Here is a 24,596-nt window from a genome sequence, read left to right as displayed (position 1 = left end):
TATTGACCTCTGCTGAAACAGACAGCACAGTCCATAATTCATGTTCTCATGGATTGTCTGGCCTACTCAGTGAAGAATGCTGCTGCTGGTATTAAAGATGGTGAAAGCAACAAGAGGAGGACATCTGACACTTGCCATTATACTAGAGGGAAAGAACAATTATCAGTTAAGGTCATGGGCTGAAGTGGAGATCTGGGAAGCTGCTGAACTTGGCTTGTATTTAAATGTCTGATACATTGGCTCTAGCCAAGTTCCTTGAGATTTCCAGGAATAAATCTTTTGTGGGAATTAAGGGCCAAATGTTAGACAGGCTTACCTCCTTAGGCTCAGAGGCAAGTGTTGGAAACTGGCTTGCTGAGAGATGCAGCCAGCTTTCCTCTGAGAATAGCCCACAGGCCATCCACTCTAGAGCTGTGGTGTGTTGACAGTTATGGAATAGTGCTGTGAAACCAGTGGAAACTGTTTTCTTCCTGAATTTTACCGAGCATTGGTATACTTCTCCTTGAGGTGTTTTGGGCATTCCCAACCCTTAATAAGATTTAAGATCATATCCTTTATTTTCTAGTGACATAATAATATAAAATGTGTTTTATATGTGGCACCCTTACAATTTTCTTTCTATCAGTTGTTTACAGAATATGGAAGACTAGCTATGGAAGAAATTTACCAAAAGCCGTTTCAGGTAACTATATATGTTAAATGGATCTTAAGCAATTGAATGTGTAGAAAATGAGCTCAGGGTGATTTATAAAGAGAAATTAGTTGGGCTGAACCTAGCCTGTTCTTAACAAGACAGATTTTCCTTCCCTGTCACCACATTTCTTCACAAAAACACAATGGAAAAATGCTGAAGAGGATTGCATTCTGGGCAAGTATAGCTTTGTGCCTGAGTTTATAAGGCATAAAAGGAATTAAAGTGTCGAGTGATGTGCAGGCGTTAAGGAGAAAAGTTTCATGCTGCCTTCTTACTCGTTACTCTGAGATATGGTTGATCTTTGCTGGTGGTACATGGTTCTGAGTAAAGGCCATGTGGCCTCTAAGAAACAGCGTTGCGGAGGGCTGCGTTGCGTTTCATTTACTTGAAGCATTACTGGTTTCAGCTTTAAAAGTGCTAGCATCTCCTGACTCTGCTAGGCCAGAGAAGGGTTTGAGGCTGCTTCTATTTAGTGGATACAAAGACAGATCTCTTCCATCCTGAAGTATTCCCCATAACCTATAAGGGTACTGGTTGACTGCTGTTAGTGGTGAGTTTTATGACTCTTGTATCTCTAGAATATTCAGCTCACAAGTGTGAGTCCCTGATGTTCTTGTGATTGGCCCAGGCAAGATGCATTATTTGTAAAGCATCTTGTCTGATCTGATATAAGAGTAATGTCAAGGTTTGTTTTCTGTCTTCAGCTGATGGGAGAGAGGACAGTGTAATCCCTGTGGGACAGCAAAAGGCAAACCCATGGCGCAGGGAAGTTATGTTTTTGAGCCACTTGGGTACTTCCTTTCAGATAAGGAGTGAGTTGCATTTTTGTGTGTGTGTTTGGCTGTGGGGTTTTGCCTTTTTTTTTTTTTTAAAAAGCAAACACACCACAGAACTACAAGGCTACTTCATTTAGAGCAATGAGGCTTAGAAATTTTTTAAAATAATCACATGTGATAGTTTTTGACCTTAGGAATGATGCAAGACACTCACTACTGCTGTTCTTCCTGTTACAGACACTAATGTTCTTAATTAGAGATTGGAGTTATCCTTATGAACATGCGTACGGCTTAGAAGGAGGAAAAAAGTTCCTAGAGAAAAGATTGCAGGTAAGTTATCTCCAGTAGTCCTAGTGTGGTCTTCTAACTTAAGTGATAACTGACCAGCAAGATAATGGTGCATAATGAGCTAACTCTTTGGGCTAATAAAATACATTTGTGATCTTCCCACTTGTGTGTGGAGTTCTGGGGTTTATAACTTTTTTACATTGAGGAATGAGAGCTTAAACACGCTTTTGTGATCTTACTACTTTTAAGCTGATATTGAATCTTAATTGCAGTACTGCAAAACTACTACTGCTTTTTTTTCTTTAGGTAAAGCAAAACCAACATGAAGAGCTACAGAATGTAAGGAAGCATATTCACTCCTGTTTCAGTAATCTTGGCTGTTTCCTGTTGCCCCACCCTGGTCTTAAAGTTGCAACAAATCCAAATTTTGATGGGAGGTTGAATGGTAGGAAGCTTTCCATTGTGTGTTTCTTGATTCAGATAACTGGGTTTATTTTCTTTTATAATGATATTTAAACACTGAGATTGTTGGCCATTGAAATAACTTGATTGGAAAAATGTAGTGCTAAAAGGTGAAACTGTGGAATCTAGATATGTGCATTATGTGTTCTTTTCAGTGGTTTAAAGGCAGAGGAGTTAAGCAGGCAGAGGGAATATCTTTGTATCTAGCTGTTGATTGTAATCTGATAACTTGGGACATACTTAGAGGTCATTAAATCAGGATTCTAAAGATAAGTAAGGATTCCAGAAGGGAGAATTCACAAAATTGAAGACTTGACTTTCTTAAAATTGAAAGGCTTTTCTTTAAGAACTTGCTAAACCAAAGGTGCAAATTCAAATGACTTCAAAAGCTGTAGGCTTCTGCTGCTGCAGAATGAGAGGCAGTCAGGATTCCTCCAGGTGCTACTTGTTCCCCAGCAGAGGGAATGTATCAGAATGGCAAAGGCTAAAAAAGTGGATTTGCAGTAGTGGGATGCCAGCCACTTCCGTGTTGAGGGCACAGACCTGTGGGGTTATTGTGTAAGCTGCTGGTATAATTGGGGAAATGCACTTTAAATATTACAAGGACTACGGAACCTTGTTCTCTCAGTCTGAAGTTAAGATTAAAGAGTAGGTGGAATTTACTAAAGCTATACTATGTGTTTAAGCCTTTGAATATATTAAAAATGCAGTCAACGGCTGTGATGCTATGGATTTTGAAGGGTCATGGGTTATCAGCATTCCTTTTAGAAGTGTAAGATTGAAAAGAAAACTAACCACTTTTTTTTTTCTGAAATTGATTGAATTTTACTTAGATATAGATGAGGATTTTAAGAAAGAACTGCGGCATTTGGTACCATTACTGCTTGCCCCTGAAAACTTGGTAGAAAAAGAGATTAGTGGATCCAAGGTGACCTGTAGAGATCTTGTAGAATACTTCAAGGTAAGCAAATGCATACTAATTATTTCTGTTAATGGATTAAAAGAAAGTATTCTAATTTTAGGGCATGTTGTTCCCAGAGAAGGTAGGATATCTAGGCTGACATTCACTGATCAGTTCATTTTTATTTTCATTTAATTACTCTGACTTTCCAGAACTGGCACACAACTTCCTAACAGTATAGCTATGTTAGCAAAATTGTGTGTGTGGGTGTTTTGTCTTTTTTTTTTTATTTTTTTCTTTGTAAATAGGCTGAAATACTTCAAGCTGTATTAGAGATTTTTTTTCTACTTTGCAATCCTAGTTTGGGTATATTGCTGCCTTTTCCTTTTTTTTTTTTTTTTTTTTTTAAAGAGGGTCTCAAGTAGATTGCACAGATAGAAAACGAGCTCTTAAGCTGCTAGGTATGCAGTGAAAACTTCAGATACTCCCCTCCGGATTTTTAACATGCAGGGAAGATGCTTTCTAAATGCTTGCATGTACAGCACCACTGTATGCTCTGAATTGTTTGCATATGATACTTGCAGCTGTTAGACTCTTGAGCTGTTTTGGTATCATGGTGACACCAGCAGAAATGTGATAACATAATTCCTACATCACCAGGAATTGGTCTGGTGTGTATAACCTTTTTTTTTGTATTGGAATGACTTAAACAGTTGGCTTGGTAGGATAAAGTAGCACTCATTCCAAAATATATTAATTTTGCATTACTGCTTTTGAGCGTGCATGTTAAAGGTATAACAGAGTTGGGCTGATGTTAAGAAAGAAGCTATACAAGGGAGGAGTCTGAGACCAGAACTCTTTAACACTTGTAAATGAAGTAACCTTTTATAAAGGAAAGCCCACATATGGGATGCAGAAGTCATGGCTGTTCTGACAAGCATAAAATCAACACTCTGGAGCTTGTTTCTGTGTTCACATAGTTCCATGCTGCTTTTTGTTCCATTTTCTTCTCTAGTAAGACCTGATCCCCATACAGTGTAGGGAGTGCGCATTCAACAGCAGTTTAGGAAGGACTGCACCCTAAAAACTGGATGTAAAACCTCCTCTATTGAAAAGCTGCCTGATTCATGTTCCATATCCAGTCTGGGAGCAGTCATGCAGGGTGCTGTGGAAACACTGTGGTTATGTAACTAAAGAGGACTGCTCCCTTGGGACTGTGCATCTAAAGCTGAGATAGTGAAGTCCAAGTTGGAAACTGGAGGGCTTTTACTTGGAGGAAATAGCTACAGAAGCAAGGAGGGTGTCGAGGGAGCAGAGTCCTGTATAACTCCATACATTTTTTTGTAGGTTGTCCTACAACCTAGAGCATTGGGTATATAGGGATCCTGATAACCTTGTTTCTCTTCCTTTACAGAGCAAAATCCTAAGGGCAGAGGCTTGTAGATGGGGGGAGAGCAGTAGTAGCATGAAGAAGAATAACTGCCCAGCCTCTGAGGGGCTGAGAGTGGCCTTGTTGGTATAACTTGCATAGCTTGCCTGAAGTGCTGAAATGGCTACTGCTGCCTGATGTGCCCCCTCCTCTAATCTGTCCCAAAGACCTGTGCCATGGGCTGTCTTGTGGGCTGGAGAAGATGATGTGAAGGATGTGTTCTCTTCCAGCCTTCTGAGACGCTGGTGAAAGAAAAGATACCTGAGCATTGGTGGGGTGGGGCACAGAGGGATAGGCTGCCTGCTTGGCTTCCAGAAGTATTTTGGCAGCTCAGCTCTGTCTGCATTAGTGCTTTGATCTGCTTTTTTTTCCTTCCACGCTTCAAGGGAGCAAGGCATATGGGGAAATATAAGTTCTGGTTCTCCCAGCACTGGAGTGTGTTTGGACAGATCTCTTGCCAGAAAGGCTTTGTGAGATAGTAGTCTTCACTCTTGTTTTGGGTGAAGATTCCCTGTCTAGCAAAGACCTTAGGTATTTGAGGGAGCAGAAACTTCCTGTCAAGCCTGTCACTTCTTGAGATAGTGGCCATGTCTGCTTAAAGGTGCTCTGCTACCCTCTTAGGCTCCAGCCTCAAATGCACAGGAAAGTGAAGGGGTTAAAGCATTTAAGGATAACTGTGAGAATGCCAGACTTGTATGAAGAAATTTGCTTAATTGAACATTTAGCATTATTAGAAAGAAATAATTTATGAGGTCTATCTTTATATTATCCCTCTTCTCTCTTCCTCAATCATAAATGTTTAGGAAAAACAAACTCTTTCTTTCTCCCATTTAGGCTTATATTAAAATCTATCAAGGAGAGGAGCTACCTCATCCGAAATCTATGCTGCAGGTATTTTATTTTTCTTTCAAATAATCTGATAGATGATGTGTACTTTGTAAGTTCTTTGCAGCTGAAGATCATGACTGCTGCAAGTCTGAAGCTCCCACACACAGAGCTGTAGTTCTTGAAGGAGCTATGTACTTTGAAAGTCGTCTGAACAGTGTAGCTTGGGTACATATTTGTGCCTGTCTTCAGTTCCTTGTACCAAATGGAGCAGGAGTATATCTGGTTGTTTGGGTTTTCTTGGATGCTTCAGTTTCTAAGCATGTGTTTCCTGTAACTTGCTATTTTGTCAGCATCTTTCAGACTGTATTCAGAGGGCTTTTTAGCATCAGATGCAGCAGATAAATGGAGAAGGCTTATAGTAATGCAGCTATCGCCACTGTCTTGCAGTGTTTTGCATACGTATGTGGGTTTGTTAGATTGGATAACTGCATTGAGGTTTCTTTTCTGGGTTGATCCAAAGAGGATGTAATCAGCTTTAAAGTTATCTGAACACAAACCGATTGTGTAAAGCTGTCTGTTGAACCCTTGAGTTTGGGATGAAGGGTTTTACCAAAGTGTGGGCTTTAGGGTCAGATTTAACTATTTTGTGTTTTGTAAGACTTGTTTTTTTTTTTCAGCTTCCTGTGTCACTTCATTAAGACATGACTGTTCTGGGTGTTTTCTTGTCCTTCAAGGAACCAAGTATTTAGACTTTTGGGGGAGTTCAGAAAATAATGAAACAAAGGCTGCTCTCATTTCCTCTACTTAGTGTGCCATAAATGTGGCTGGGAGATACAGAAGATATCTTCTAGCATTAGCTAGAATAACTCTCCCTGATGTGACACGGGTTGAAAATAGTCTTAAATTCTTAAAAATTTTGACACCAAGCCTGCATGTATATAATGCAGAAATAATACCATCACAGGTAGTGATGTATCAGTATTAACATTTAATAGTTTAGTGATCCTTATTTGCTTATTAATAATAGACCATTCAGAAGAGATTGCTCATGACGAAAAGCCTGTACAAGCACATGGGAATTTGTCTGCAGCTGTACTAGAAAGCTGAAGAAAACATTCTCCTAGTCAGTAATTTGTTTTAATGTATATTGCTAACCTTCACTTGTTTCTATGGGGCATTTTTCTGGCAATCTGAAGCTTTGGAGGTTGTAGGGGTGTGTTGGGTGGTGTAACTATATGTATGTAACTAGCTGGTAATGCTGTGATGATGCATGGTGCTCAATGTTTTCTAGGCAACAGCTGAGGCGAACAATCTTGCTGCTGTGGCAGGAGCAAAAGACTTGTACAGTAAAGGCATGGAGCAGGTATGATGTCACAACGTTTTCTAGCTGCCTACATGCAAATATAGGCCTTCAGTTTTAATATTGTACTCAGTGTTGGTTGTGAGCGTGTTAGTGGAGAAAAGTAGCATAGGGCCAGTACTCATGCGTTTTCTGTACTCTGCTCTGAGGTTAGATGTCTGATGCAGCAAAACCAGGATTCTTTGAGACAGAAATTGCTGAGGAGGTATGGGAATGGGTGTGTTTGTAAGATACTGCCTGTTAGTACCCCCTGCTGCTCTTGACAGACACCTTAAAATCCTGTGACAGGAAATGGGCAAACAGGTGAGGAGACATTTGGTGGGCCAAAGTTGTGCAAGCAGAGAGTTCTAGTATTATAGTCTCATGCTTCTGAATTGTGGTCATTCATTAGATGTAAAATGCAAGGAATAAAATTATTCTGAGGTTAAAAATCTTGTCTCAAAAAGCTGCATATGTAATTTCCTTCTTGCTTCTTCTCTTGAAGATAGTGACTTATACCACCCCAAGCTGAATCTCTGGATGGACTTCATACTACAGCGTAGTGTTTATGCAAGGCTTTATCATAGGAAATTCTGAAAAAAATTAGATGTCTCATAAAGCTTAACAGGACTATGCTTATTGTGAAACTCTACAACTGTGAAAAGACCAGTAGGTGTGATAACATGCTACAATTACAGCTTCGCATTAACCAGGCTAATTCTGGTCTTAATTGCTGAAGCAGCTTTCTGTTTTGAAATTTGAGTGAGACCTAATACTAGTGGCAGACTAGCCAGTTCCAGTTGTTAGCAGGCTGTTTTGAGAATGCTCTGCTGATGTAGGGGGGTCCTTTGTTTGTTTCCATTTTGGAAAATCTCTTGAAATAGTAAATGGGTTGTTTATAACAAATGCCAAATCTGCCATCCTACCTATAATCTTCAATGGCTGTTGAGATACTGTAGTTGTAGGGTTTCTTACTTGGGGCAAGGAATAAACAGGAACAGATCAAACAGACATTGTTTCCATAGTAATGTTCCCCAGTATTGTATATTTTTTGTGTCACTGTAGATACACACAAATGTCTTGAATTGGTTTTTTTATCCAGATGTCTCAGATTATATTCTTAATGTGACACAGCTCCAAAATTTCTATTTTTTTTTTAGGAACAGAAGTGGGAACTCTTTGGATTTAAGATGGGATTATGTAAAGGTAGTTCTCACTGTTTCATGAGAGAACTCAGGAGCTACAAAGCCCTCCTTTGCTGAGTGTGCATAACTGAAGTACTGTCCCCCTAATGACCTTAAATGTGAGAACAACAGGTGCAGTCACACAGAGTATAAGAAAACAGTGGCAGTTATTTGTGTGGTGGTCTTGGTGCATCAGCAGTTCCTAGTGTTTAACACCCTCTGGGCAATGTGAGAAGACTGTTTTGGAGGGTGAGACTAGCAGCCATTTTTTTCAGGGAGTTTTGCCAGATGTGGAGGACTTCAATACGGAAGAAGCAGAAAGGTGCTTGTTAAACTTGAGCAAGGGACAGAGTGGGGGTGTCAGTATCTCAACAGTGACGTTTGCCTTGAAGAAGCTAGCCAGTGAAGCCATGCATCTTGTGGGGCATAAAGGGGATGCTGCACTCTGAGAAAGTGATCTTCTATGTGTCCTGCTGAAGGGATGGGAGCAAGAGAAAGTTAAAGTTCTTGCTGCACTCAAGACATGAGGTGACAAGCACTGTGTTAAGACTACCTTGAGGTAGGAGAGGAAAGGCGGCTGTTTGACATCATATGGAAAGAATATTCAGTTTTTAGACATAGTCTGTGAGGGCTTGGAGGAGTTGGAGTTGATTTGCCATATGTATGTCTCTGATGGCCTAGGTAATCTCTAATCATAGTCCTCAAGAGGTCAGAAAGCAGTCTTACAGAGAAGTCGTCCTTGGAGTCTAACCATTTTCATACCCATAGCGATTCAGGGAGAGGAAGGTGGTGAGTGTCTTCATCATGGATACCCATCTGAGTCCTTGGTCTCATCCTTTCAGCAGAAATGTACTCTCACAAGTTGATCAGAATCAAGGCTAGAGAACAGTCTAGGGAAGAATAGGCTAAAGGTGTCAGCAGCCTAGTTCTTGTTAATTTGTATCACCTGGGAAGTTCCATGGAGCCTGCTAGTGGCAGCAATAAAGAGGAATAAACTTCCTGAGTGGGCAAAATCTACCCTGTTTGTCCAAGTTCTGGACTGACCACTGAGATGGATGACCAGGAATAAAAAAGCTGGGAGGAGGGCTTGTGGCCTTCAGAGGTCTCCTTAACCTTCCTCAAGGCAAGCTTTCTCTGCCTCCTGGTGTTCCTTTATTTTACCTTTTCATAGCAGGAATGTACATATGGCAGATGTCCTCTCCTTCTGGGCTTGCCCAAAGGGAACATTTGCAAGTATGAGTTCAGTTTTGTGCTGTAGCTGTGTATATGATTAGACAGATAAGGCTCTTGCTGTGCCATGATGCAAAGTACCTTTAGGTGCTTCACTTGAGACAGGACTCAGAGCTTACAGAGTCGAGTAAGCTTCAGGAGGTAGTCTGATGCTGGCTTGAGAAGGGGGCAGGGAGGAGCAAGTTTGCTTTCTGTACAGCAGAAGATACTCAGGGTGTGATGACCTCATCTCTGATTGCTCTAACAGGTTTGTGGGGGAGATAAGCCTTACATTGCCCCATCGGACCTTGAGCGGAAGCACCAGGATTTCAGAGAGTCAGCTGTCAGGCAGTTCCGCTCGGTGAAGAAGATGGGAGGGGAGGAGTTCTGTCGGCGCTACCAGGAACAGCTTGAAGTGGAAATCGATGAGATCTATGCAAACTTTGTGAAGCACAACGATGGCAAAAACATCTTTTATGCTGCTCGTACCCCTGCCACTCTATTTGCGGTCATGTTTGCCATGTATATAACCTCAGGACTGACTGGGTTCCTTGGTATGAACTCCATAGCTACCCTGTGTAATCTTGTGCTGGGGATGGCTCTTATATCCTTTTGTACATGGGCATACGTTAAGTACTCTGGGGAATTCAGAGAAGTTGGAACAGCCATTGATCAGATTGCTGAAGCTATATGGGAACAGGTTGGTATCCACTTTTAATGCAAAATCTTCCTTTCTTGAGCAGACATATAAAACACTGTTACAGTTTCTGTTTAGTGCTTTGAGTGAAAAGCTGGTCAAGACCTAACGCAGAATGTTAGTGCTGCCAAAGGGAAAATCAGCTTGGGAGTGTGACTGCTCTCTTCAGTAAGAGAAGCTGCACACAAAGAATGTTAAACAAGCGTAGGATGTTATCAAAAAAGTGTTACTTGAAGGCCTTATTAGGTGCTTGGACAGTAAAGAGTGGGGGGACATTTAGAAAATCTTGTTACTTTTTCAGAGCAAAGAATTCTGCTTTTAAAGGTATGTTTGAAGTGATAAACTTGCCCTGTGGATGTGGTGGGTAAAATATCTCAGGTGGTGCAAGAAACGGGGAAGGTGAAAACTGCTGCCCTTCCTTACCTCTCCTGGTGGTGTGACACCAGAGAGCTAGTTAGACCTCAGAGAGAACTGGCTGACTTGCAGCAACCAGACTGACCTGCAGCAACTGCTACAAGAGGATATACAGCACGTTTCTTCCTTCAGGAAGGTTTGGGTTGTCTGTGACAACTTCAGCTGGTGCGGCTGCTGTTGCAAGAAATACTCTCCAGACAGACTAATTGCTGCAAGAAAAGATGACATGAGTGTTAAGAGTACCCAAGCTAGATGAGAAAGCCTTCTGTACAGAGATTTTGCTGCCTGAATCCAGTGGACACAGCTGTATCAGTAAAGCCAATGTAGAGGATTCCTGACCAGCTCTTACAAGTAGTGTTTGGAGCATTGTGAGTAGCTATGCCCATTGCCAGCAGAAGGGAAACCCTTGGTGCTGTTGTTACTAGAAATAATGCGCTCACTGAACTTACCTGGGACGACAATAAAATGGGTCCTACAAAGCATGAGCAAATAACTAACTAGAGCCTTCTGTACAGAGGCTGTCTTCTACATCTGAAAAATGACACTGTTCATCGTAGGCAGTGGTACACTAGATCTATCTGAGCAACCAGGTAAGGTTATGAGATACACTGGAGCGGAAAAAGTGGATTTCTAATAATAGGAAGGAAATGAGCATCAGGGTATTGAATTTTGAATTGCACCCTTAACTAGCAACTAAAATTGAGGCTCTCCTGTACCACTGTAGTTTCTTGCTTTGGAGGTTGGTGCTGAAGAGCACCACAAGAAAAGCAGAAGGTGTCAGTTGTGTGTAGTGCTCACAGAGTGCAGCTGCTGCTGCAGGATACCTGGAGCACCAAAGGCTTGATTTGACTGCTGGCCTTCCCTGGAAAAGGGACAACTTGGCCTGTGCTAGGAGGAGCTTGCCTTTTGTGGGCTAGGGAAAAGTGGGTCTCCAAAAGAGCTTGCTGGTGGTGTTGCTACAGTTGCTCATCACTAATAATTTGCAGAGCACCTACAGGTCCTGTCTGAGTTACTCTGGTTATATACCATGTTCTTGCTACTGATTTTTCTGAATCTCTGTCTTTCTTTTCCCTCCTTGCTTCAGAGGGATCCCAGGAAGGTGAGAAGTTACTGGCAATCAGTTTCTTTTTCTGAACTTGATTGACTTTTTCTGCTGCCTTCTACGAGCTGCTTTTCCTAACAGCTGAATTCGTGTTTTAGGTGTTTTCCAAACTCTTTGAGGTCCTTAGACGCCGAACGATTCGCCGTGCTCTTACATCAGTGCCACGACAGCGACTCTCATCCAACAATAACAAGAAGAAAAACTAGCCAGTATTTTTAACTTTCTTTCTGTATCTGAAGTGTTCACACTTACACATATAGGACAATAAGCTGGACCGTCTGGGCCAGTCTGCATAAATGCTGTAACCATACCAGACTGATGCTGCATATAGGGTATGGAATTGCACATCCATCTTCTAGGAACTGTAAAGTGGTTTGAATTCAGTGAAATACTGCTGTATAGGAGGGATATCACTTGTGTTTCTAGCATGTGACCTGATTTAACCTCATTACTGTAGCAGCAAAACTAATTTCTCTTTCAGTTCATGCCAGTTTATGTCAGACTTCAGCGTTCTACGTTTTTTCATTATTTCAAGTCTCATCTCTTTGTATGTTTTTGTATTTTATTTTCCTTGGTTACCTCATTTTTTTGTTTCTTTTGCACATTTGTCATTCCACAGCTGTTGAAGCCCATGAGTGATAATTTGATGGAAGATCATGTGAGGCAGTCTGTAAAAAACTCTATCAAAGCAGGCCTGACCGAGCAGGTGTCTCACCACACCAGACTAAAGACAGACTGACGGTTCATCTTCTCTTCAACTCTGCCCTCTCGTCCTAGACACGCTTGCTGTACTATGAGAACTCAATAATATAAAATAAATAAATAAAAATAAACCAAAGTTTACAATCAACTGTAGAAGTAGTTTAGTGTGACTGGCTTCACAGATTGCTGCCATCACCTGGGAAGAGTTAAGTTTATCAGTGCTCTGCTTCTGAGATAAACTGGTGCCATGGAGACCGCTGGGGGTGGGGAGGGAGGGTGTCTGTTTTACGTATCGTCCTGGTGAACTGTGCACGTGTACGTTTGGGGGATGTGGGGGGGAGGGATCTTCCCCCAGTGTTTGAGTTGATGCAGTCTCTGGCTTACAATGGGAATCTGTCCTCTGCAGGAGGTAATTTCAGGGAAGTATAATGATCAGACCCACATAAGGTGTGCTCTCACCAAATGTACCCAGCTCCACGCCATCCCCTCGCCACCTCTAACGAGCGTTTTTGTGTATTGAAGCTACCACGTCGGTGAAGCCATTAGAGCCACTACATTACAATATGTACCTTGCTTCATTGCCTTTTATGCCAGTGTTACACAAATGCATGTATTGGTTCCTCGCGCTGCCGACAGCAGAACTGACGCGTGAGGGAGGCAGTGGGTCAGAGCACATGGTGTCTTGCCTTGAACTCGCAGACCTGGTCCCGAGGGAGGTGCATATCAGAACTGAGCTGGTTTTTTCTGCAATTTAGCCTTCATGTATATAATATTGCCATTAATTCTACTGGGGGAGAAATTCCATCCAAAAATGTTGCCTACAGCTACCAAGCAATGAGTTAGGATTGTCTGTACAGTGTGTTTAGTTTTTATTTTTTAAGAAATCACAGATAGGGCATGTACATGAAATATAAATATATAAATACGATTTTGTATCAAAGTTTTGTAGTCTATGGCAAAACCTGGTTCTGTGGTAGCTAAGTGCAGTCCCTGTAAAGGAATGTTTGTGGCTCATGTAAATGTGTGAATGCATCAACAATTTGAAGTTTTTTGATATATTTGTGATATTTACCTGCCTTGAGCACTGCAATCTCTCACCCCCTTGGGAAAATCAGTGGGAATGTTTGTTGTGAAACTCTTGTCTTCTGTTGCATTTTAAAGTTATTTCCTGTAATTTATTTTGAGTACATGATTAAAATCAGTTGTGTATATATGAAATGAAATTCGTGCTTATTTTTAAAAGATGTTCGAGTATGTATTCTACTACATAAACTATGTCAAATACTTATCCTGACAATTATATGAACAAATTGTCTATTGTACTTCATAGCTTTCTAATGAAGCTGATGTTCCCCTCATGCTTGTCTTGAAGAGGTGACATCTGTCTAGCTCATATCCCCTCCCTGTATAGGAACACTTTCGGGTATTCTAAAGCTTGCTTCTTGACTTGTGGAGTTGCTTGTCAGCTTCTGCCCTCCAACAACTGTATCATTCTGAAATCCTGTTACCAGCTCTCTTTTCACTCTTAACTAAATCAGTATCAACTAAGGCATTTTTGGGTTTGTGGAGTGTAAAGGCAGCTAAATAATTAACTGCTGTAGTTTCAGCTGGAAATGACTGTGTGCAATAGCTGGGTTTTTTGCATTCCTGAATGGTAACAATTTCCATCGACATTTGAGCTTCATCAGTCTCCCCTCTCTTGAGTGAGGGAAATCATCTGTCTAGGACTAAAGCAATTGCACTGTGACTTTTGTACCATAAAGAACTGGGAAGCGGTGGGTACCTGCCCTCTGGAGATGAGGGCTCAGCTCCAGGTGAATAATGCTTAAGATGAGGTAGGAATGTTGCATTTTACGATATCTTCTCTCAAACTGTACAGATTAAATACTGTTATTTAAACAATCTAATGCTTTTGTGATGAATCTCTTTTCTTTCTTAGTCAAACGATTAGAGTCACACGGGGCTTTGAGGGTCATGCTTGCCTTTGCTCCTTGCATTCTCCAGGGAAGGTACAAGTCAGATTTGAGGCTGCACCGCACCTGCCTTCCCCTGCAGTGACGGTGGGTGCAGAACTGTCCAGGATGTGGACAGTGAAGCTGCAAGGCTTTATCCAGATTCTGCCCTTCTAGTAGAGGACTGAAACAGGTCGTATAGGGGGAAGAGTTCCTGAACAGTTGCAGAATTAATGCAAACCACCCCTGACTTTGTGGGAGGGACCAAAGGTAGGAAAAGGGAGGGGCCAAGGTGATTTCTGTGAGGAGCATATGCAGGAAGTAGATGGTTAAGGGGATAAAAGGGGCTGGCCATGTGGCAACAGGTTGCTGATCAGTGTTCTTGCCTGGCCACATCTGTTTTCACCATTCTGTATCTTGGGAGAGGGGACTCCATTCTTTGTGTGTCTAAGTGCTGCCAGCTGGGGTGGGACCTTGGGTCACAGGGACTGGATGTTTGGAGTGCCAGTAAACTGGAGACTGGGAGCAAGCAGAAAGCAAGTGCCACCAACTGCAGAGTGGGGTTTTGCATGGATGTATGAATACCAAGCCAGGTTTACCCAGCAAGTAGGACAAGGGAGCCAGGTATTGAAGAAGCCCCAAGTCTGGAATGGATGAGGGTGTTGGTGCTGTTTGTGCCAGTGCTGAATGCTGATCTGTAACAGGCAATGTGAGTGCATGCTGTGCATGCACCTACCAGCAGTGCTGGCTCGGCCGTGCTGCTGGCTGCTCGCGGGGGCATGAAGCTGTAGCACCCTCACCTCTACAGAGAACCCCTTACAATTAGTATTCTTAGTAATATAAGGTTAGTTAGTATTCATCAACTTCTGCCTAGGCGCTGTTAAGAACATCAGGATCATGCACAGAGTGGGTACAAGGGAAGAGAGGAACCTCACCAGTGGAATACATGGGGGCATAAAGGAGAGATGCTACCCAGGGCCACTCTATGACTTACTCAGGAAAGGTGCTCTGAGAGCTGTTCCAGTTCTGTGCAAACTGGTAGTGTACTAAGGCCTTCCTTCCCCCGCCTTCTCTGAGCAAGCAAAACTCCATTTAACAGCATTGTGTAGAGCACAGAGTAAAACAAGGTAATTTACCCCACGCCAGCAGTATGGCTCTGGCCAACTCTTGCCTCAAAAAGGCTACAGCAGAGCTAGGTAGGAAAGCTACATGGAAGATACTACAGCTGGCAAAAAGTACAGCAAAATGCTACAGGGAGATAGACTGGGAGAGATGACTGGGAAGATACAACAAGTTACAGCATCAGAAAAGGGTGGAGGAGGTGGCAAGATAAAACATACTTGCTCTTTTTGTTACTTCAGGAAATGCTGATTAAATGTGTTTCTCCAGGTGGCACTCACCCTCCCCAGTGCCTGCTCAAGTCCCTGGGTTCCTTGGGAGGGGGAATACACAGCCAGATCAACAAGCAATGTGATTTCTGGCTCCAGAAAGGCATAAACAACAGGAACTTTCTCTTTTGGCTATCTTGTAACTCTACTTTCTTAGAGCAGGCTAGGGCCAGGCCACAGATTTTTCCTGCAGAGGGCTGATCCTTAGAGTCAAGGAAACTAAAAAAGTACATCAGCTAGCATGGCACGCGATAATGATCGGGTGGAGAACAGGAAGCCTTGTATTTTATGAACCTAGATATACTAAGTGTCAAATGGTTTTTCTTTTGTGCTAGCCAGTTATGGCAGTATCTCAAAACTCCCTGCCTGTTACTATCTTAGGTTAAAGTGATTAAGCACAGGTTATGGTAAAAACTGCCTTTTTTTTTTTATTGAAAAACATGGGCAGGAGTAAAGACATTATTTACACAAGTTCCCAAGTGCAGAATATAGGATCAGCAATATGATAAAAGGATGCAGGTCCAAACAGAATTATGGAGGCTACCAAATAGTACGAGTACAACTCCCTCGTAAACCCGGACCTTCAGATAAGATCAGCAACTGAAATGAGAGAAAATGAGAGAATATAAGTATGCACTGAGTGTGCGAAGAGCCGCAGCCCAGCAGTACCGCACACCTACTGCTGTGCCCAGGGTCTTCCCCAAATGAAGCAAAGGTGGGTTGGGCTTGGGAACGAGGCACGTGGCTAAACGAAGTACCCAGCATTTCTTTTTCAGATGCAGCATGCCAGCTCCCAACTGGAGGAGGGCAGCAACCTTGCTGGGGCTGGCCTGCACTCACCGTTCATGGGCATCTCATCTATCTGGGTGGAGTAGTACTGCTCGATGTCTCGCAGGATGCGGATGTCATCATTCTTCACAAAGTTGATGGCTACACCTTTTCGGCCGTATCTGCCTGACCGGCCAATTCTGTGGAGGCAGAGGTAAAGAGAGAATGGAGCTACCTTGGGGAAGGGTAATAAGGCCCCACTCTGCCATGTGAAGGCCGAGCTTACCTGTGTATATAGAGTTCTCTGTTGTTGGGTAAGTCGTAGTTGATGATCAGGGACACCTGAGGCACATCCAGGCCTCTAGCCCAAACATCTGTTGAAATAAGGACTCGGCTGCGAAGAAAAGGGCACAGTTATGGCTGTTTCACCCCACTGAAGTGAGTGTGAGAGCGGAGAAGTTGTAGTTTCCAGCACAGCGCATCCCCCGCTCTTCTGCACTCCTCCCTCCCCACAGCACACTGGAAACATCCACACTTTTGCTGCAAGGAAAGCTGTTCCATGCAGCATCACCTAACTTTAGTGAAGCAGGTAGTACCAAGGCAGCTTTGATCTTTCAGAAAGAATTTGACGCTCCTAAGAGTTTAAAACAGAGGACAGAGCCCAAACCTTTTTTTCCTTGACTTATTTTAAATGCAGCAATTCCTAACCTCTTCAGCAAAATAAAACAGACTAATTCTATGCCTGCAAGTACAAGCATCCCTCCTTGGAACGTGGCAATCTCCCAGCCCTGAGACACCACAGGGGGATAGATGGGAATCAGAGCTCTTCCTAATTTGAGCTGAACAAGGCTTTCAGAGAGGATAGGCTTTATGGGTTTCTGAGGCCTGTTCCCTTCAGACCCTAGATGAAATCCTGCCCTGATGTAGCAATGCTCTAAGCAACACTATTTAAGCACTTACCTTGCACCAGATCTGAACTCTTTCATGATGGACTCTCTCTCCTTCTGTGGCATGTCCCCATGCATGGATGAAACTGTGAAGTTGGCTTCTCTCATCTTCTCTGTGAGCCAGTCTACCTGTGGGTACAGCCAAGCAGCTGGGATTAGCTCAGCGCTCAGGGCAGCCAAATGCGCTAGTCGTGCTTGGAGAATGTTTGCAGACGTGCTGGTAAGGACTGAGAGACACTTTAACAAGCATTCTGGAGCTAAAGGAAGTAAATAATCCTTACAAAGCATCAGCTATAAGACAGAGGGCTTCACAAGCCCTGAAAGGAAAGGAATTAAAGGCTTTTATTCAGAAAGTGTGGTTTTGTTTCAGGGATTATAAGCAATTAGGAGAATAAGCACATTCTTACCTAATCAGTTCTGCTTCTCTAAAAAGGCAACTGTATCAGGTCTGCCTATAGCCAGTTGCTTAAGCCAGACACATGTTGAAGACAAATGTTTAACCTCTGTTCTTACTAAACTACTCCCAAACTGGGAAACAAGATCTCTTAACTGGGTTTGTCCTAGCACCCTCCTCTGAGTCACCCTCTGGAAGTTACCATGCCCATCTGATTGCTGCTGTACCTTTCTCTTGGTGTTACAGAAGATGACAGCCTGGGTGATGGTGAGTGTGTCATAGAGGTCGCACAAGGTGTCAAACTTCCATTCTTCCCTCTCCACAGCCACAAAAAACTGCTTGATTCCTTCAAGGGTCAACTCATCACTGTAAGGAAGAACAGTGTCCTGGTTTTGGCTGGGATAAAGTTAATTTTCTTCATAGTAGCTAGTATGGGGCTACGTTTTGGGTTTGTGCTCAAAACAGTGGTGATAATGTGGAGATGTTTTAGTTGTTGCTAAGTAGTGCTTATACTAATCAAGGACCTTCTGAGCTTCCCATGCTCTGCCAGGTGCACAAGAAGGTGGGAAGGGACACGGCCGGGACAGCTGACCCCAACTGAACAAAGGGATGTCCCACACCATATGACATCATGCTCAAGCATATAAAGCTGGGGGAAGAGGAAGGAAGGGGAGGACGATCGGAGTGATGGTGTTTGTCTTCCCAAGTAACCATTACGCGTGATGGAGCCCTGCTTTCCTGGAGATGCCTGAACATCTGCCTGCCGATAGGAAGTACTGAATGAATTCCCTGTTTTCCTTTGCTTGCGCATGTAGCTTTTGCTTTACCTGTTAAACTGTATTCATCTCAACCCATGAGTTTCCTCACTTCTTCTCTTTTGATTCTCTCCCCCATCCCACCGCGGGGCAGTGAGCGAGCGGCTGCGTGGGGCTTAGTTGCTGGCTGGGGTTAAACCATGACAAACAGCTATACCACGCCACAAGCAGGTGAACACATACAACGCAGTTAGAAGGGCTGGGTGTGCTTCAGGGGAGATCACACCTCTACAGTGTGAGTTGCTGGGTCTATACATGAGTCTAAGTTTTTCTAGAAAGTCCCTGGAGAAGTCTGCTCCAAGAATGGCCTCCAACATGACCCATGCAACAGAGACCAGAACTCCCAGGGCACCCCCTCTGCTCTAGACAAGACAGCTTCAAAGGGAAACATTTCTGTTCTCATCATTTTTGCATTCAAGCTTCTTTACAAGAGGGACTGAAACAAGGTAAATGTGTAAGACATGAGGCAACAGGGAGGCTCCTCCTGTCAGGCTGCCTATACTCTTGACTCCTGCTGAGTTCCTGGTGGTGTCACAGGCCCTTGGGCACAGATATAAGCTACACTTCCAAGGGCATTCACGATCAGTCAGCTGAAGGCTTTTTTGATTTGCTACATAATAGCAAATTAGTAGAGGAGGCCTACAAAAAATCCTCTGGATGAGCACAGGAATTGGGAGAAGAGACTGCTGTATATGGGGAAGGTGAGGGGGTGGGGGGCAGTCATGCTGAGCAGCAGCAAACAGAACTGTACAAGGATGAAGTCAGAGACATGAATCAGGACATGAGGATGTCTGCAAATACCCAAACTGCAATGGCAAGAAGGAATGTGAGAGAGATTCTGCACATTTAAATCAGTTACTACTGTGAACTGCGCAGGGCTGGACCAACTCAAAGAGCTCCTGTTCTTTCCAAGGAAACTCACTCACCGTTTCACCAAGATGCGAATGGGGTCTGTCATGAATTTGTTGGTCATCTCCAGAATTTCATGAGGCAAAGTGGCACTGATCAGAACCACCTGTGTAGCTGGAGGCAAGTATCTGTACACATCATAAATCTGCTCCTTAAAACCTGAAAAGCAAATCAAGTAGCATAGAACAGTTAGCACTTCTTTCTCCCAAATATCCTGCTCTTTCACAATTTGATCTAGAATTGGGCCTATGCTATGACATGAACATTAGTGAGTGAATCAGTACCTCAAAGTCAGTGTCACATACTGCTCATCTCTTCCTCATTTTCTCAAACCCACTACAATGTGACCGTGGTAAACTGTGAAGTATGAAAGGCAGTGCTCCACAATTTGTAACTATTGAAAAGGACAGTACAACTAAATCAGAGAAGACATACTCAGTAGTTTAACCCATCACAGCCTACAATTAACTGTAATAGTCTAACTTGGACAAAACCAATTGTTTCTAGAAGTGGGACCGCCAGCTGGGACGCCCTGGAATCTCAAAGAGGTGAGAAGAAAGGAAGTAAAAGGGAGACAAGTACTTCACCTTTATTGAGCATTTCATCTGCTTCATCCAAAACCAGCATTTTGATGGCACGAGTCCTTAAACTTCGACGACGAATCATATCTGTAAGATTTCACTTTGTAAGACAAAAAGGCTCTGAAAGCAAGCAAGCCTACACTGCTCCCAGCTGCTGTCAGGGCATTTTGGTGGAGGCGGGATAGGCACTTCCCCTGTTGCCAGAGACTGGTGTTTGGTGACGGAAGGCACACCCAAAGGCCACAGTGTGCCCACAGCACCCTGCAACCTAGTGGGATGCCTCTGCAGCCCAGCTAAGGGAGCACCGACTGCAGGGAAGCACTGAGAGTCCAAGCCGTGGGATGCTATTTGCTAACTGTAAAGGACAGGTGGCCCAGTCTCCCACAATAACTGCAGCTGGATGCGAGAAATGCAAAATGATACATGAACTTTTTTCAACAGACTGGGCAGATGCACATCCTGTTTGAAAGAGCACATGGCTTTGTGTAATCCCTTAATACTGTGATAGAAAAGTATTTGCTATTAGTGTGCTGTTCGAAGCCAGCCCAGTTCAGCAGCTGCTAATTTTTTTTGCTTGTGGAGCTCTATGTTCTCCCAGTGATAGGTGCTTGTGTAAGAAAGTGCTGCCTGTTGCTCAGAGATCCAGAAGATGTGAGCTTGAAGGCTAACACTATCACTGTGGTAACTGCCATGAACAGTCAATATAAAAATCTTCATGCAATGAAACCAGAAAGCACCAGCTGCCAGTGCACCTGATTTAACAAAGACAGACCGATGGCTTTGTCACTCAGACAGACCCAGCTCCTATCTCCTCCAAGATTCTGAAGCATTTCCTGGAAGCATAATATTTTCTGCTTTAAAAATACTCTTTGTTCCCATGCCAACATATAGAGACACACTTCAACAATGAAAAGCAAAATATAAACAAGAGAAAATCAAAATACTGTGCTTGTTGGTTTCTTTCATCTTTTCCAGCTATTACTACGGTAAGTTGTTACCTTGTAATACTTCACATAAGTGTGTCACAATAAATGTAATTTTCATGCTATTTCAAATCTAAGCGCACAAAAAATGAAGGATGCAGCCTTCCCATGGCTCAACTCAGGTCTGAACCCAGAGGTGATGTAGCCTCCCACATCTCCTTACCAAACACACGGCCTGGAGTGCCAGCAACGACGTGCTGCCCATAATCCAGTTTTCGTATATCTTCACCCACATTGGTCCCTCCAATGCACGCGTGACACTGGACATTCATGTAGTCCCCCAGAGCAAGAAGACCCTGTGTTGATCCAAAGGAATGGCTTAATTAACTGAGCTCTCATTAAGTTTGTAATTGTGAAGAGATGCAGGTCTGCACAGCAATACAGTATTTTTTTTAAAGAGGTGTATCCACAGGCAGTTAGATGGATTCTTTTTTTAATGTCTGTTACCCAAAGCTCCTCAAGAGCAGGCTTTCAAACTCTGGGAACTCAGTTCCCCAGGGATCACAACTGCTTTAAAACTGCTGTCCTTAAAACTTTAGTTAGGAATGTATAAAACCTTAGTCTGCTAGCCAACGTGGTCATGTGAGGAAGGACAGACATAATGCAGATGAGCAAAACAGTCTTTTATCAGAATTTCTTATTCCATTCAGAAAAAGAAAGAAAAAGCAGAAGCTGTGCTTCAATCTCTTCTAAGAACACCTGACAATCAGCCCCAGACCATGTGAGTGCTTTACAGATCGCTATTTAAATGCTCCTACCTTCTGAATCTGGACAGCCAGCTCCCGAGTTGGTGCCAAGATCAACGCCTGGGTCTCGCGAACCTGATTAAAACAGATGATCACATGGCAATTAATCACAGGGCAGATATCATCTGAGCATAACAGAGATTATGGATCCCACAGTACTCTGAAATGTCACATCTGAAGGATTAATCATAGAATTTTGTGCTAAAACCTAGTGTTTGCAGGGGTCAGTACACATAGAAAGATGCTCTCACACAGAGCATTTACACAATAATAGCCTCTTAATTAAGTTACTTTTGACAAGACAGCACTTGAGCACTTCTTTGGTAACTCATTTTTCATTCCAACCTAATTTCTGAAAAAAATTTTCCAAGTGCCTACTTTTCTTACAGAAGAATAGAAACAAATTTAAATCACTTCAATTTCATATGTTCATTTCAGATAAAAACCTTACATTGCAGAAGGATTATAAGATAATGTAATTCTAAGTGTCACGTTTGAAAAACGTTACGAGCACTTTACAGAAATGAAGCACAAAGATGACCTTTTAATTTCAAACATGCAACATTCATTTTTTATGCAGTGGCAGGTGAATAACAAGCCAAGTTTTATTTAAAAGGGTACTGGCCCACAGAAAATCATAATTTTATTCAACAGCATCTACACATTGGAGCTATACTTAATAAACAACTGGATGGACATCATCCTGACCAGAACAAAAGCAAACATTTGTCAGTAAAAATCTAGGTTTGATTCTGTGCAATGTGTGCCAACGTACAGACAGGTTGCTGATGCTATTAGAACTGTTTGAGGACAATTCTGCCTGCTGAGAGATTAATTTAGCCCTCTAATAAGTATGTGAAAGAGATCAGCTATTAAAGCCAACTTTATAATTACAAGACTTTATCTGAACTTATTTAACAGTTTAACAGTAAAATTTTAACAGAGTACAGTCTGGTGAAATTATCAGTCAGAAATTTGTCTGAAATTCACTGCTCATAATTAAAAGATTTCAATGTAAAGCCTCATTTATTAACTCTAAAAACAAAGGCTTTTATGATTAAGACTCTACCAATTTAGTTAAAAAATACTTTTAGCATGTGCTATGAAATTACCTGTATATCCAGGCACTGCAGAACAGAGATGGAGAACGTTGCCGTCTTCCCTGTTCCTGACTGTGACCTGAGAAACAGATGTTTGGTGAATACTCTGGATGTCTGGAGGAACAACATCCACAATTTCAATACATTCCAGCCCTCTGCTCTTTGCTGCTCCTTCATTGCAAAGAAGTCAATGTTGCCAACAGTGTATCTGACAAAGTTGTGTTACGATGACTGCGTGATCTGCAAACAAGCAGCTATGAGAACTGCGATATCAGGGACAGAGCACTCCGCTGCACAGTCCCCAGCTGTGGCACGTTTACTCCCTGTCAGACCAGCATTTTAACCTCATGCAATTTTCTGTACATAATTATTTTTCTTTTAAAGTAAATAGTATATAAGCCAATACAATTTGGAAGGCTAGCAATTCCTACTAGTGGCCTAGAAAGGATGTTTTTCAGTAGGGTACATATCCTTCTTTGTCTCTAGAGACATAACAATTTTTTTCTGCTTACTTTTTCCCTTGATTGAGACTGTACTTGTCTCTATACTTCTCTGGCTTTGCTGGGAAACATTCCCAAGAGTCTCAGAGCCCTATTCATTGAGGACAGGTAATACCTTAGCTGAATCTTTATTACAGTGACATACCTATTGATATTGGAGTACTGTGTCAGTTCTGCGTCCCCCAGTTCAAGGACAGGGAGCTGCTTGAGCAAGTCCAGCAGAGAGCTACAAAGATGATCAGGGGACTGGAGCATCTCTCATACGAGGAAAGGCTGAGAGACCTGGGTTTGTTCAGCGTGGAGAAGACTGAGTGGGGATCTTATCAATGCTTATAAATATCTGAAGGGCAGGTGTCAAGAGAATGGAGCCAGACTCTTTCAAGTGGTGCCCAATGACAGGTCAAGGGGCAATGGGCACAATTAGAACGCAGGAAGTTCCAGCTAAATGTGAGAAAAAACTTCTTTCCTGTGAGGGTGACAGAGCAGTGGAACAGGCTGCCCAGGGAGGTTGTGGATTCTCCTTCCCTGAGGAGATTCAAAACCCACCTGGACACGTTCCCGTGCCCCCTGCTCTAGGTGTCCCTGCTCAAGCATGGGGGTTGGACAAGATGATCTCCAGAGGTCCCTTCCAACCCCTACCATTCTGTGATTAACAACTGCTAGGATCAGGGTCAGTGCAAGTTGGCCGATTCCATCTCGTATCATTCGAGATGTGATTTCCCTAATCCTGCCAAGCATCACCGAGGACCACGGGTGACAGACCTCGCTTCCAACACACACCCACACCCACCCCCCTCCCCGGTCCCGCAGCCCCCCTTCGGGGCCCACGCCCCTCCCACCGCGAGCAGGACGCCCCCCCGCCGACAGCCCCACTTACTGGGCGATCACGTCTCTCCCCTTGATGATCTGCTTGATGGCTCTCTGCTGGATGGCCGAAGGCTTCTCAAAACCTGCGGGGACGGCCGCGGCCGTCAGCGGCGGCGACGCAGCCCCGGGCGAGCACGGCTGGCGGCCGCCCCACCGCGCAGGCGCGCCGCCCCACATCCGGGCGCCGCCACCGACGGCTCCCCCCCCCCGCCCGCCGACACCCCCACCCCCACCCCCTCCCCCTCCCCCTCCCCCTCCCCTCCCCTCCCCTCCCCCTCCCCTCCCCTCCCCTTCATCCTTCCCCCCGCCGCCGCCTCGCTGCCGCGCACCGTAGGCGTAGATGCCGCGTAGCAGGTCCTCTCGCAGCCCCATGGTGTCGAAGGTGGGCGTCACGTCCACCTCCTCGCTCGTCTCAAACTCCACCTTCGTCATGTCCTCCTCCTTCATCAGCCGCTTCCGCGCCGAGCCGGTCGTCCCACCAGAGCCCCCCGACCCCGACATGACTAAAATCTCCCGCCGCCCGGCCCTCACACACCGGCAATGGCGCTGCCGCCGCGCACCGAGACGCCGCTCGGCTGCGCATGCGCGGGGGGATGGGCGCGGGAAGGGGCGGAGTGTGCG

At 43.7% G+C, this 24,596-nt stretch overlaps 2 protein-coding genes across 4 annotated transcripts in view; one reads left to right on the top strand and one right to left on the bottom strand.

Moving 5' to 3' along the window:
* The window catches only part of ATL2 (atlastin GTPase 2), a 38,696-nt gene extending 25,460 nt beyond the window's left edge, over positions 1 to 13,236 (top strand). For 2 of the 3 annotated variants that reach the window (XM_064446592.1, XM_064446594.1), the window contains 8 exons: positions 626 to 682; positions 1,708 to 1,800; positions 2,065 to 2,203; positions 3,054 to 3,181; positions 5,385 to 5,441; positions 6,670 to 6,741; positions 9,379 to 9,810; positions 11,943 to 13,236. In XM_064446592.1, coding sequence (XP_064302662.1) covers positions 626 to 682; positions 1,708 to 1,800; positions 2,065 to 2,203; positions 3,054 to 3,181; positions 5,385 to 5,441; positions 6,670 to 6,741; positions 9,379 to 9,810; positions 11,943 to 12,062 — 1,098 coding nt within the window. In that variant the 3' untranslated portion in view covers positions 12,063 to 13,236. The other variant, XM_064446593.1, reaches the window with a different exon arrangement.
* Positions 13,237 to 15,767: 2,531 nt separating this feature from the next.
* On the bottom strand, positions 15,768 to 24,564 carry EIF4A3 (eukaryotic translation initiation factor 4A3). The gene is made up of 12 exons (XM_064446597.1): positions 24,305 to 24,564; positions 23,986 to 24,058; positions 22,621 to 22,687; positions 21,521 to 21,583; positions 20,926 to 21,058; positions 19,786 to 19,866; positions 19,216 to 19,357; positions 17,702 to 17,840; positions 17,094 to 17,209; positions 16,420 to 16,527; positions 16,206 to 16,333; positions 15,768 to 15,965 (listed from the first exon to the last, which is right to left on the bottom strand). Exons 1-12 carry the CDS (start codon positions 24,474 to 24,476, stop codon positions 15,949 to 15,951), a joined length of 1,239 nt encoding a protein of 412 aa, XP_064302667.1. The 5' UTR covers positions 24,477 to 24,564; the 3' UTR covers positions 15,768 to 15,948.
* Positions 24,565 to 24,596: the final 32 nt, after the last annotated feature.

Source organism: Phalacrocorax carbo, chromosome 3 (assembly GCF_963921805.1).
Source record: "Phalacrocorax carbo chromosome 3, bPhaCar2.1, whole genome shotgun sequence".
In the NCBI taxonomy this organism is placed as follows: domain Eukaryota; kingdom Metazoa; phylum Chordata; class Aves; order Suliformes; family Phalacrocoracidae; genus Phalacrocorax; species Phalacrocorax carbo.
The sequence above is the reverse complement of the archived record's forward strand: the minus strand, read 5'-3'. Positions and strand labels throughout refer to the sequence as shown.